This window comes from Mercenaria mercenaria, chromosome 10 (assembly GCF_021730395.1).
Source record: "Mercenaria mercenaria strain notata chromosome 10, MADL_Memer_1, whole genome shotgun sequence".
Lineage (NCBI taxonomy): Eukaryota > Metazoa > Mollusca > Bivalvia > Venerida > Veneridae > Mercenaria > Mercenaria mercenaria.
Window position 1 is genome coordinate 13,871,551 of NC_069370.1, and position 15,770 is coordinate 13,887,320.

A 15,770-nucleotide genomic window follows, 5' to 3' on the forward strand; every position below is an offset into this window, starting at 1 on the left:
CTCCAGATGCAGTAGTAGGAACTTGTTGAATTCCAGATATTTCAAAATAGTAGCTATATGGCCAGTATGTGTTTTTTCATTTTAGAAGACAGTTAGAAAAAAAAACACACAGTTTTTTCAAAATATCACATTATGCTTTTTATTCAGGGGGAAGTAATACTCTAGTGCCAACTGAGATATCCTTAAAGTATTATATATATATATATTCTATAAAAACCTGCATGCAACAGGGACATTTATTGTTTTATATAATAAATGGATGAAATTTACAAAGCATAAAAACCATCCAATTTTCTTTTTGCGATACACTCAAAACTAAAACTCATTAAAAATAAAGACAGTTTTTAATACCATCTGCATGATGTACTGTCTTATATCACAGAAATATGAAGACATTGTTACGGAAATGCTGAATCAAACAGTCGGTGTTATTTATTTATAACTATAGTCTGTCGTGTTTATGTGTAGTTCCGTAAGAGTGAAAATTATAAAATGAAACTCCCACTGTTTCAAACAGTGAATGTTACAAATGTAATCCACCGCTATATAGAAACTTAAAAAGGGAAACTCCCATTATTTAAAACAGAGAAAATACCGTTATATTCGTTATATTTCAATAAGCAACTAGAAAACATTTCATTTGTTTGTCTTGCGTGTGCATATTTAAAGCACCATGACTAACATTTTCCCACTGTAATATAGATTCTCTAGTAGCTCGATTGTCAGTGGATTGAAATGATTTCTTGAATGTTCACATTATGCAGTCATAATTCTTCTTCTCCGTTTAATTGAAACAGAACCTGAAATGTACATATTTTTTTCTCAAACTGAGGTCCAAATTTCATTCTGGGTAAGTGACGTCAATATAATATGTGTTTGCTGAGTTAATTTTTTTCATACAAGTCATTTTAAAAATAAAAGATATTCAGGGTATTGAACTAATTATAATGATGGTTTTTATAATATTCACAATTGTTAATACGTTTGTAATAAAACATAAAGAAATCTTTCATTTAGAAATAATACACTCATTCTTTGGCGGAGTAATATTGCGTTACTAAATTCGCGCAATATTTCGGCTTCAGAACCCGCGCATATTTCTTGATAAAAAACTGAACACCCGCCGTGGGCTTGATTGGATATATGTTTATGACAAATCTAAAATATTTGCATTGGTATATTAATTATGTCAATAACCAACTGGATTTACCATCTCTAAATTATAATTATTTTAAGTTAATATGCAGTCCATGTTTCATTCAAAACTTAACAGTGACATGTGAAAGTCTGAAGAGCTAAAAGTAGCTAACAACAGCGTTAATCAATTTGCAATTAATTTTCATTTAACTACACTTAAGGTTATCTTTTACTCATTAACAGAAATGATCAATTTCTTTCAGATCTATCATTATTTCGTCGATAAACCTGTAACGAAAAAACTGTTTAAAAATATTCATTCTTGAGAAAGTGTTTGCGATACGTACTAATCGATATGTGCAATGCCAATGGGCGGATTTTTTTAACTTCTCAAAGACCTTAACAAAACTAAGATCTTATTCAAAAATGTTGATAATTTTTCGTTATTCTAAGATTTATGACTTTACGGTTTCAATCATCAATAAGCACCCTCCACAATCTCCACCCTCAAATCACGACGCCTGTCTGATTCAATCATTTTTATCCCCCGACTAAAGTCGGAGGGATATAATTTTGGCGTTGTCCGTCCGTCCGTCCGGAGCCATATCTAGGAAGTGGTTGGGAATATTTAAATAAAACTTCATATACATATTCACCACTATGAGCTTATGCGGCCCGTCAAGTTTCAGTCAGATTGCCATAGTAACACCAGAGTTATGGCCCTTAGAAGTTTCTAGTGTTAACTATATAAGGTACTATAAATATGGCAATTTCTGCATCATAACTTTTGATATATTTGACCTAGGACTATGAAACTTAAATAGAATGTAGATCACCATAATGTGGTTTTGTACACATAATTTCGTTCGGATTTATTTTGTAACTTCAGAGTTATTGCCCTTCAATTGTATAAAAATCCACATATTTGTACATAGCAAACTTACTATTTGGTAAAATTTCATTAAATTTCTTTCATTCTTTTCCATGAACATTTATTGTAAACATGTGAAGTTGTGTACCAACACCTTGGTCACCGCCCCCCCCCCCCAAAAAAAAATTAATTCCTTATTTTTTTTTTCAAACAAACTTCATAGACATGTCCACCACTATGAGGTTATGAGGCCCGTCAAGTTTCAGTCAGATTGCCCAAGTAACACTAGAGTTATGGCCCTTAGAAGTTTTTTAGGGTAAACTATGTAGGGTACTATGAATATAGCAATTTCTGCATCATAACTTTTGATTTATTTGACCTTGAACTATGAAACTTAAACAAAATTTAGAACACCATAATATGGTTGTGCACACACAATTTCGTTTGGATTTCTTTTGTAACTTCAGAGTTTTTGCCCTTTAATTGTATAAAATCCACGTATTTGTACATAACAACCTTACTATTTGTTAGAATTTCATTAAATTTCTTTCATTCTTTTCCATGAACATTTATTATAAACATGTGAAGTTGTGCACTCACACCTGGTCACCCACTTGCCTTGATCACACCCCCTCCCAACCCCTCCCCCTATTTTTTTCATTCCTTATTTTAGATTTTTTTCAAACCTTTCATCAATATTTATCAACTGGCAAGTTGTACCATTCTCCCACCTTGCTCCTCCACCCAGTCATGCCCACCACCGATCATGCATCCTCTGCCCCCCACCCCCTTCACGCATTTGTTTTTCACTTTTATATATATATATTTCCATTCCTGCACCAACCTTGCTCCCAGCCATGTTCAAGATGTCTTACTTGATTGTGTTCTCTTAAGGACACCTGGAAACTAATCGCCTGTTAAATTTTGAGTCAAAATACTAGTCTTGATGGGAAACATGGTAAGATGTTTTAATTTTACTGTAAAGACGTTTTAGTGTTCATAATCCTTAAGCCATACAATTTGTTTTTCTAGGTTTTCTAAAATGTCGAAATATTAATTTAAAAGTTAATCGACTGTTAGCTTAATCAACTGTTAAAGTTTCGAACAACTGGGCCCTGTTCTTTTAAATTCAAATGTACAAATTAAACAGCAACACTTTGTGCCAAACCACTCAAAGACAATATTTCGTTCTAGTTAAACTTCAAGCTCACATTTCAATCAACTGCATTTAATTTTAAAAGCTAAGCTTATTACAGTAAACATATTCCATTTAAAATAAATTCTTTAGTCAGGATCAAAGTATCATACATTTATTATGTACTCTTTAATTAAAAATTTGTTTTCTGTTAAATTGATTTTGACTAATGAAATTATTTGCTTCTTAGTAACATCCTTAACTTCTTGCCGGAAATATTTTTTTGCCATTCCTCACCACAAACCCTTTCGGCAGGGGATACCAATTCATCGAATTTACTTGTTATAATTATGATTACAGGAATATTGGAGGCGGGATTTCCTCCACGTTTGGCCAATGAATATGTTATTTAGAATCCGATTGTGTACTTTCCATTTGTTGTGCAAAGTTACATTTTCATTGTGGTCAGCAAAAATTGTAAACAACATGTGAACCTTTTAAGTGTTTCTTTTTTTTAATTTCAGCTTTCAGGTTCTATGAATTTTCTGTAAAGCACACAGTAAATAAAGCGAAGACACCGTCAAAGAGAGAAGGTTGTCGGAACTAAAAACGTATTTTTTACCACTTTAAAGTAATTATAATGCGTACAGCAAATACATTTTATTTGACATAGTATAGAAAGCACGATCTGAAAACAGACTTTGTGTTTTACAGAACTGCTGATAAAATAAGGTATTCGTGATACTTCAAATCAAGAAAAAAAAAAAAAAAAAAAAAAAAAAACAAAACGCTCTAATATTTAGTGTATGTAATAGATGTTTCATGTTTTCTTTGAAATATCTAAAAAAAAAATAATATATCACAAACAGTGATTTGTCATAATAAAAACATTGTTTGGAGTTTAGATCCTGAGGAATTATATCACGAGGGCATAACCTGAATGATATAATAATACGCATCAAAACGACAAACAATGATTTTATTCATGAACAAATCACCGTATAGGATATATTATTTCGATTCTAACACGTTATTAACGATTATTAAGTACGTCCTTGACGATCTCTGCAAATTTCTTTTCCAGCGCGCCGTTATGCCGTCTAACGCTATGACGTAATTGTGACGCCAGAAGAATGAATTGTTTAACAAATAATCAAGTCCTTCAGTAGTTCAGTAGTTTATCGTCTGATTTACCACGGTTCAGAGTTCAGATGCGCAGGAATTGGTTAAATACTGAAGCATCTGAACGATGAACCGTGGTAAATTAGACGAAAAATCGTCACAAGAAGGCCTTGATTGTTTTCATTCTGACATGCCCATTGATATATTTTAATAAATATTATGCTGGACTTCATTTACGCGAGGAGTAATGTATCGGACGTCATGTGGCAATTTGACGTCATAATTGACGTCATAATGCTCTACGCGTCAACCATTGTTTATCGCAGAATATAAAGAGCTTGATTTTCCTCTTTGTTTAACTGGAAATCAAATCGAGCCATGTTAGAATGAATAATAACACACAACTTCCAGCCGTCGTTTAATAGAAAAACATCTCAGAATGAAATATAACCGTGGATTTTGTACGACTTTGAACAAAAATAATCCATTGTTCTTTATTCATCTTGCTAATTCGGGAAAAAAGTAAAAATACACAAATAAAAAAGTACAATGTTGCAGAATACATCCGCAAAGTTCAAAGCGAACCCAAACATGTGAGTACATTTTCGAAATAAAGACACTGAAACGGCTTAAGCCGACCAAGGTAGTTCTGCACGTTTGGTAAACCGGAAGTGATGGGGTAACGTCATTTATCCGGAAAAGGTAGAATAAAGCCTGGATTCGGCGTATCAAAACATCTGACACATTTAATAATTAAAATAACGTCTTAAAATTAGCTTTAAATGTGTAGTTTACTTTATTCATGGTCAAAGATCCTAAAAATTAAGCATACGGACCTATACATTTTATTTCACCAAATTATAGACCATATGATGTGAAACGTTTCATTAAAATCTGCATTGTAGAAAAAATTTCTATTCACGTTATGAATGTTTTGATTATCCCATAAATTCCCATTATGAAAAATTGCCTCAGGTCCAAATTTGTCAATTCATTCTAGCAAAAAATCAAGGTCCACGTAGCTGGTTCATGCCCTGTCCTAAAGAATATACATACAGATAAATAGCATACCACATTACACATCTCATGCGTGACTCACACAAAAAACCCACCAACAAAACAGTTAAACCAATCTAAATCAAAACAAATTTCAACATACAAACACCGCTTTGTCAAAGTTTGATCGACCTTTTACTGTTTTAGACAACTGTGTTGTAAAGTTAAGATCAGAATATTCATCATGCAAGATACTAAACGAATAAAGCAGCAGTCAGTGGATCATTCGTTATAAAATCTAGAGCTAGTTCGAGAATGAACAAAGAGGTTAAACCCGCTAAATACCATAAACAACATTTCGACATATTAATTTAGGCATGGCAATCATAAACTACAAACCAAACATAACATTAAAGACCTGATAATAAAATCTGTAAAAAGATGAATTCAACTAAGAAGAATAATAGCAGACTCAGTTTTGTTGAGTCTGTTCATGAGTGGTAATGAAATGTACAACACCTCTCACGCCCCCTAGTACCGGCTTAAACGGAACTCTGTTACACATGTTGAACGGACACCACGATCCGAAAGGAACAGAAAATATAACAACACTGAATCCAAGTACGGGGGGACATTTTACAGCCGCCACACGGCACTTAAAGATTACTTTTGTAACATACTCCATCAGTTACTTAGATCTATGTTTCATAATATATTTCTCCAAAAATATAGCAACCTGTCACCAGCTCTGCTCAGATTTAGTAATCATGAGGCCACTAATTCAACCAATGCGACAATATGATTGCATGACGGAAAAACAAACCAAACAAGTCTAAAATATCCATGCATGTACAATTCATTGAAGACACTGTCCAATTGAATTGAAATGTTTAAAGACATTTCGTGACAAATCCCTTTTATGATTTAAAATAAGCTAATAAATACTTATCAAAATATTGTAACTGCTGAAGTGTGACTCAAACCCACAATCATAATATCGAAACACCTCTCACTTTACCACATCAATTTGATTTTAAAAATATATGTTATTGATGTAAAAAATATCAAAAGTTTGGACAAACAATACGTTCTAAAGCGGAGTCTATGGATAGTGTTTTTGCATAATTCAGCCTTTTTTATCCATCCCACAACTATGACTTTGGTCAAATGTGAGTGACAGCCAAAGGTCACAGCTCAAAGTTTTAGAGGTTAGTGGATACCACTGGCACCAGATCAGAAAGAAAATTCCTCCGTACGTGTTATACCCTACCCCTAGGTATTCTATAAGAACCATGGTCATGAACGGGAAAGTGCACTAACCCGTTTCAATCGTACATTTCTCAACTTAAACGCGCAGTTCGGTGAATAGGTACCTAGTATATTGAACAAGCGATAATTTATCTTCCATCGTGCACCAGTCACACTGTCTCAATATTCCATATTTCTGAGATTATCAACATATTTTATGCTTTCGTCAACGTTACAGAAAAAACTGGCTTGAACTTCCCTAATGAACATCCGGTCTAGAGGTCACGACAGTGCGCACATGTTTGGCGAAACGTAAACAAACAAAAACAGATTTTAAAAAAATCACAATTTTACACTAAAACTCGAAATGATGAATGAAATTCATCTTGTATATGATCTTTAATTTGAAATCGTACTTTGGTCTGCATCTGTTCTGTATATTTTATTCATTTTGCACATTTTGCTGCATTTTCACATTTTAGCGAACACGTGTAGTAAAATGACGATTGACATACATTTTCACAACAGCCAATCAGAATGGTTTTGTAATCTAGAACGGAACTTCACCAGGGAAGTTCAAGCAAGTTTTTTGTGTAATGTTGAAATAACTATAAACTACGCGTTGTTTTTCTAAGATAAGATGTATTGAAAAAATGTGACCGGTACACAATGGAAGATAAATTACCACTTGTTTGATATCCATAGTACACATTTACCGCACTGCCTGTTTTAGGTATTAAATGTACGATTGAAACGGGTTAGTATATTTTCCCGTTCACGACCATGGTTCTTATAGAATACCTAGGGGTAGGGTATAACATGTACGGAGGCATTTTCTTAATGATCTGGTGCCAGTGGTGGATACCGCTGAATATTGCACACTGTATGTCAAAGAAACATATGCTTTAGAAATCGGTTGAATTATAATACTGTACATGCTGCATATTGCTTACAATATGTGCAAGAAACACAGAAAATGGATGGGAAATGGTTTGATTAAAATTAAGTAAAATGACTACATATATGAGCCGCGCCATGAGAAAACCAACATAGTGCATTTGCGACCAGCATGGATCCAGAACAGCCTGCACATCCGCGCAGTCTGGTCAGGATCCATGCAGTTCTGGATCCATGCTGGTCGCACTATGTTGGTTTTCTCACGACACGGCTCAATTATATATGGAAACGGCTGATGCGTGGTTATTTATTTGCTGTTTCCGTGTTAATGTTATCGTATATATTCTAAATAGAACTGCAGCTATTTTGGTTGTTTTCTATCACAGATGGACAGACGTTCTTATATTCCACATTTACTTACCATCGACAAAATTGTCTTAAATAATTATTTAAGAAACTGAGTCACAAATATATTTATTTAAGTATGTTTAGCTTAAATAATACTGAAGTTTATGTGGTACTTAGTTTTCAAACTCCAAACTTTCCATGTATTCATACACGTAATGTCTTAAATAATGTCTTAAATATCTTAAATGGCTAAAATGTTAGAACCCTCTGATTTTAGAACATTTTAATATTAATAATAAATAACAGAAAACTATGTATGTCGATTTATTGGTTCAACTATATGTACGGTAATCAGAATATTTCATGCGGCAAAATAAACCTTTATCGGAAATATCTGTCCTGTCAACGGATATTTCGAATACGTAACCAGAAGCGGCCGCGATAGATATGGCATCTGTCTCGGTGATAGAATAAACAGTGTGCAGCACGGCTTTGAATCTAACGCAAACAGTAAACGACATCTGAAAATTGTGGATAATCCAAGGAAAAATAAAGAAACAGTTCGCTCAATATCGTGTTTGTATTTTAAATATGTTAAGTACATCTTTTGTTTAATTTGGTCTTAAACAAGAAAAATTCGTCAGTAACAAAATCTTGTGTTAACATTTCTGTTGTTTGCCTAAATAATCTATATTTTCCTGTCTTAAGTACAGTGCTTAGACTAAAGTTCCCCAGATAATTCGCAGGTCTCTTCTATGAGGGCATTGGACTTAACAGCAGCAGCGTAATACTATACTTTTATATTTTCCTTCCTTTTGAAATTTAATTGACGGTCGTATTTTCTTTACTCAAAATCAATTCCGTTAACAAATTATTTCTAATTACATTAATAGATTAGAAATTATTCAATTTTAAGGAAAGAAAGAGTGAGATGTAAAGAGTAATACAAAGTCAAGTCATCTGAGAAAGACTTGAGGTCCGGGATATAGCGGGAAGTATGATGCAAGGAGAAAGGAATATTGTGCTGCTCTTTGCAGGTAAAATTTATTTTGATTTGCTTAAGGTGAAATATGCCAAAGTTAAATCTTTTTCAATCCGTTTCGACATCTAGTTTGTATAAAAGTCCAGCATATCTAAGACTTGGAGCCGATCATATGGTTCCGCTACTCTCATTGTTTTACCCATAAACCTCCTAACAAGCCTACTGACGTGACATTTTAATTGCAGCGTTACTCAACCATTTTTTGCTTTTATTTCATGCCGCTATATTTTCTGGCAAAGAATATCTTGTAAAATGATATGTTCGTTTCGCTATAAAATGTTGTTACGAACGATATACGATTTGACTGAAGTGACTCAACGGCGAGGCTGTTACATTCGCCAGTGCGACGTCGAAGTGTTTAAAACCAAAAAAAAAAATGCTTACTTGAAAACCAGAGAGAATTGGACAGAAAGTTAACCGGTTGTTTAAATTTTGATTTTCTATACAATGACTGAGAAAAATATGGACATCGAACTGGTTTTCATGTTATCATTCCATATGTAACCCCTACCTTCACTCTTTTCACACCCGTTAAATAAAAGTTAAGTGCCGGAAAACATGTTCCACACAAACATTACTGTTGAATTACGCCATCAATACAATTTGACGACCGTGAATGAATTCAAGAAAAAACAGGAATTTATAAATGGAAAGATCAAAGGGTAGTTTTGTTTCTTTGAAACAATAAAGCAAGATAGATTTGCTGCTGAGAAGTTTCAATAATGGACAATTGCCAGAAAGGAGAAAAATAGACCTACAGTATTTTGGTACTATGTTTAGAATACGCGGGAAAGTTTTTTATTAAAAAAGATAAATGACGAGACGATCCGAGGATTGGGCTTTTTATTGAATCTTAAGTGTTATGATATATTTATTCACTTGTTTGGGATTACACTTAAATATAATAAAAATGATGAATAAATTTAAATTCTCTTCAAATAATGATTCTTTCTTGGAAAAAATATATTTGTTTAAGAGATGTCAATCAAAAATGCGCGCCGGGAGTGTGAAAGTCGCTAACCTGAACTCCACAAGTTGACACGAAAGAAAAATGGACTTATATTTCTCAATAAATTAAATGCATGTCATACTGAAACATTAACTGATTTTTCTTCGGGACGCATGTTTGATGTTGTTAAGACAAGTGCGGTCTGCTTAGTCCATCAAAGTTTTAACACACGCCTTTTAATGTTTTCGGATGATCACTTTTTTTTAAAAAATCAAAAAAACTTTTGGAACAGTCCTTGAGAAATGACATGCTCAGTTGGGATCATAATGGTGGAACTTGACTCGGTTATCGAGAGTGAATCAATCTATGATGGTCCACCTTGTCAAAAACTTTGCTGTTCAAAGTCCATTAAGATGAAGTCAGTTTGTTGGCCATTCTTAAAACTGTTGAATACAGTGCATGTGAAACTTTGGAATTTTGTTTCAGAACTATGCTTTGACCTGAAGCCATGTTGATACTGGCTGTGGAGATCATTTCTGCCAAACTTAGACATGTTATTTGAGACAATAATATATTCTATCAGTTTAGAGTTATAATTATGAGCCTGAAGCTACTAGTCTTGGAATTTTGACATTTCCAGTAGACCAGTGCAACGATTACTTCCTTTCAGTATTTTGGGATTAGACCTGTTTCAGAGCTAGTTGGAATATCTCTGTCTCTCTTGGTGAGCCACATTAATAGTCTTGGGGAAATTTCATCAGGACGGAGGCTTTATTTATATTTAACCCCATTAATAACTTGTCCGTGCTATGAAAAAAAGGTCGCTGGAATCTTAGTTTCTGATGGGGGATTTGTTGCGTTCTTGCTTGGACTTTTAAAAACAAGTTCTGATTTGATAGTGGCTACCTTTCTTTATTTTTCGGAAAATTGAACAGTTTACCATTTGTAAACATAACAGAATGATGACATCCCTATTAAATTGTCTGCTTTCTGCAAATTCATTCATTCAAAAGGACATTCTGTCCGTTTTTAAATTAGATTAATTTAGATTGTCTATTCAATCAATGTCTTCTATACTGAGCAAAATTTATTTTAAGTCCTTTCACAATTAAAGGTATTTTAACAGGTGTTACACATATCAAAAACATAAAAAAAAAACCGTTGTACACTTCAATATATAGATGATATTAATATCTCTGCAAACGCGAATTACATAAACCATGATATTAAGGGAATAATATTTCAAAAAGGAGTCACCTTCAACATGAAAACAACAACAACAACAACAACTAACTAACTAAACCAGCAAACAAGCATTCTTATGCAATTAAAGAGAGGTTATTTGAAATATTATCTATTAAAAATTCTATGTAATGCTGTTATAAAATGGTTTACAAGGTTGATAAAAATCTGCATCGTTATACACCAGTCTTCCAGTTATGGACTGTTGGCGGTTTCGTTAAACACCACTTATTTCATTTATGGACTGTTGGCGGTTTGAATATAATTAGCGATAACTTTTACAAGAATTATGATTTGAACACTGTACCCTTTGTAAAAACCATAAATACTAACATAATTATGGAAAAAATTAAATCATAAAAGTGACCAGTTAGAACTTTCAACTTTGGTTTTTACGGGTCATTGCATTTCAAAATAGGCTTATCGTAAATGTATTGATGTACATATAGATCTACTGCATTATTCATATTGAACAATATTTAATATTTCCATGTAACAAGTAAATAGACAATAAATTCTCAAGTTTTTGCCTTTATAACATAATTCTTGTTTATGATAGCGCCATAACGATCACTATCGTTTTTGTTGATATTAAGATTCAATTAAACACGGTAATTGATTTCCCATCACATGCGACATTGTTAAGTAAACTAGATTCATACAATTTTTGATTGCCTTTATCAATTACTGAAATGGACATGTTATCTTTGTACTATCAATAAATGAACAATTAGCATACCCGCAAGCGTTTATTGAATTAACAGCTGCACATCCATCGTTTTATTTGTAATTTTGTCAGCACAGTGCACTTGCTATCAAAGTTTCCAATAAAAAGCATACTATGTTCACTGTTCATTACAATATATTACAAGATTTAGCTTACCAAAAAGTTCCTTCTAGCGCATATTAAATATTCTTTTAAGGATCTTTAATAAAATAATTATGAACTATGTGTTTAAAAAAAAACAAACACCTTTTGATGAGCGATCCTACCGGACAATAATAAATACCATATCTCTGTCAAAATTTCGGGAATCAGTGTCGACAGCTGTGCTAGTGGCACAGATCAGAATTTAGTCGTATGTTTCCCTGTTTTAATTAGCATTCTAACACGATCCGCAGCAATTGCTATATAAACATACAGTGAAATCGCCTATACATGAATCTACGATAAAATATGGTTGGCTGTTACATTTCACCGCCCCCCCATGATTGTAACATAAGATATTCTACTTCAGTTCCATTACATTCGAATTATTTCAGGGCCAAACGGTTGAAAACAGCATTTCAAAAACATAAAAATAATAAAAGTAATACTGACTTATGTGTAGGTCCGTAAAACACGTTCTGATCTCTACGAGTGAATTCAATTAGCTCAAATATGATTCAGCGGTGACGTCATAAATATATGACATAAAATATGACGTCATAATGATGTGACGTCATACAAAAATTAAGCTCGTCACTCGAAACACAGGGTCAACTCGCCTAATTTGGTGATTCTGTTCATAATTAGTTTTCGAGCTGTTAGATTACTAATTTATGAATACTTCTCAAAATTCTGGTAAAAAAGAAACAAATATCTATACGTTCCATTGGCCATGCAACACTTTCTAACCATTGGGGGTAAATTGTAACAGCATATGACCCGAATGACGTATTACGCTGAAAATGTAGTACTGTAAAATGCGAATTATTTGCGTTGTTAGAATCGAAATAATAAATATGTTCCAATAATTTTATCAGTTAATAAAACATGGGCAGTTGTTTGGATGCGAATAATTAAATCACTCGTGCTACGCAGTCGTGATTTAATTATTACGCATCCAAACTCCTGCCCATATTTTATTAACTGATAAAATATAGGAACAGATTTATTATTTCTTAAATACAACGGAAGAAAAGATATGCCATATACCAGTAATTGCATTGCATTAATGAATACAGCTCCAGAACCACTAAACCAGCAGAAAAGGGGCTTTTATATAAGTCGGCACCAACAAACTGATGGATTTGAAAAAAGTGCGTACAAAAAGTTCACAACTTAAAAATTAGAAAACAATTAATCAAAAGGCATGAAATTACAAAGTTCGAAATATTTATAGCTCAGTAAAGTGAAAAAAAATGCATTATACAGTTCTAGATAAAAACAAGGGAAGTAATTGAAATGTTGTTATCCGTTGATGGTACGTATCGTGCAATAGCATTCACAGACAAGTAAAAAATCTCGAATAACTTTATTAGTACAGTATGTTTTGATGGTTATACTTAAAATGTCAAAATAATAAAGTTGGTATGAAATAAAATCTTAAAAAGAACCTCTGGAAGCAGCAGAGAATGCAACCGAGAAGAATAATAGTAGTAATATTTTTGGGCGGGAGTCTATTTTTAGATGATGAATATTCATTTAGTTAATCTCGATTCTACAATATGACATTTAAGATTTAGGAGTTAGATAGTTTAAACTAAATTATTGTTTTTTTGTAGGTCTGTTTATTACGTAGTTGTAGTTCACTAAAGATTGACTTAAAGATGCGTAAAAACACATTGGCAAAGAGGCTATTTCTAATGAATATGCATGAGTACAAAATGGCGGCGCCTACTGGAATTTGGATACCTTTGATGATACCCTTGTATTCATTACCTGCTCAGTCAAGTGTGGCATGTTCACCATAAGTGTTCCTTTTCATGAGAAGAAATTTTAATAACGTGTTAATATTTTTGGCATAATATTTTTAGAAAGAGAGTAACACAATTACTCGCCGGTTAATACATTTGCTCACCCGTTGCCATCAAGGTCATAAATGATTTTCGTTTCTGTATGACGACTAGGTTTTATTTTACGTTATTCGAATAAATGATGCGCCATCACTACCGGTTTATCAAACGTGCAGAACTACCTTCAAACGAAACCCTCCGTCAGTGTATCTACCGACGTTAAAATGAAAATCATTTCACAAAAATATATCCAAAGTAATTGAACAAACAGATAAAGGAACTCATTTGACCTTGCCTTCGACCTCTAAGTAGCAAGGAAAACTGCAGAATTGAAACTGGCTTATTGTGTGCACCCAGGCCCACTGGCACCAGACCAGAAAGAAAATGCCTCTGTACATGTTATATCCTACCCATAGGTATATTATAAGAACACCAACCGTACATTTCTCACCTAAAACGCGCCGTTCGATGAATGGGTACCAAGCATATTTAACAAGCGGTAATTTATCTTCCATCATGCACTAGACACATTGTCTCAATATTTCATATTGCACAGATACTCCACATATTTTACGCTTTCGTCAACGTTACAGGAAAACTTGCGTGAACTTCCCTAATGAACATCCGGTCTAGAGGTCAAAGCAGTGTGCACATGTTATAAAATCTGTAAAAAGATCATTTGGAAGCAAAGAATGCAACCAAGAAGAATTACAGCAGACTCGATTTGACTGAGTCTATTAGATGAAAAACAGACTGCAAAATGATGATTCGAAATGAATTTGAAGTCATACATGGATATACATTTGCATTGTTTATTTAATTCACATGGCACATGCTGCATAGCCACATTTTACCGTACACGCGTGGCACATATACATAATGGAAGCAAAAGGAACGATTTGCAAAACACAAAACTGCTTGTGTAAATATTTTTGTATTAAAAAACAACCTTACGAATCATACTGCGCATGTATTCCATAGCTACAACTGCAAGATATACTATTGAGCCTTTCTGGATTTACATCCCTCTTTGTTATAAAATGTGATGACCCCATTTAACATCTTATGGGATACACAATGAGCAAAATTTATAATTGAATACTTTAAGATAATATTTCAAAGTTTTCAACATGTCAGAGGAATCTCATCGAACTTTACAACATGATAATTATTAGTTTTAACATATCCTGACAATATGATTGCATATGTAATCTAAACAGAATTACAAACTTTAGAAGAAAACCACCCGCAAAACAAAACCTTGAAAAGATATCATAATTAGGTAAACTTGAGTACATATTTCTTTCATTCGTAGGCAACATATAGATGTATCCAAGAAAAATGAATAACAGCTGATATTCCCAAATAAAACAGTTTTTAATTCAGCGTTTAAGTTCCAAAAGAGCGACGATTCGAATGCCCTTTTCGGTAGTTTCTAAACATGCATTACTTTTCCATTGACATTTTCGACAGATTTATTTGTTGAAATTAATAGTGTATAAACACTACTAAGGGCCCGACAAAACAAGCCAGGGGATAAGTTTCAAAGCACGTAGTTCCCAAAAGGCTTTTTAAAATGCGTATCGTGTATTCTGCCACCTACTCCGTCAGACACAATGACAGAAAACATGCAATGTGTCTAAATAAGTCGGTTCAAGACCTATTTCATAAAACATTAATGTTTACTAAATGCAGTTTGAATATTGCCATTGAATAGATTCTTGCGAACTTTATAAGAAGCATCTTTATACAAGACAGATTATAATCACGTCGATCGGGGTATTGGCTGACACAAAACGGTAAATCATTAATTCAAAAGATTAAATCTCAAATGTTCTTGATGCTCTGTCTTCTGCAAAGGCATTGAGTACATGCGTTTTTGGTTTTTAAGGTTTGCTTTTTATATAACTATACAGGAACATTATTATGTTTTACATGCCATTCCTTTTGTTCTAGTGCCTGTGTTTGAAATTCACTTGTCGGGGATTACTTTTATTTACACTGTCCGGTAACTTTAGAACATGGTGGGTGTAAGAGTGAGGTTGGATGCGCACCATACACCGGT

The 15,770-nt window shown here is 33.4% G+C and overlaps 1 protein-coding gene across 1 annotated transcript in view; it reads left to right on the plus strand.

Annotated features, from left to right (window-relative positions):
• The first annotated feature begins 8,203 nt into the window (after window positions 1-8,203).
• LOC123560042 (uncharacterized) overlaps window positions 8,204-15,770 on the plus strand; it is a 65,397-nt gene continuing 57,830 nt past the window's right edge. The window contains exons 1-2 of the mRNA XM_045352290.2: window positions 8,204-8,330; window positions 8,671-8,791. Of these exons, the coding sequence (XP_045208225.2) occupies window positions 8,752-8,791 (40 nt within the window). The 5' untranslated portion in view covers window positions 8,204-8,330; window positions 8,671-8,751. The remainder of the gene's footprint in view (window positions 8,331-8,670; window positions 8,792-15,770) is intronic.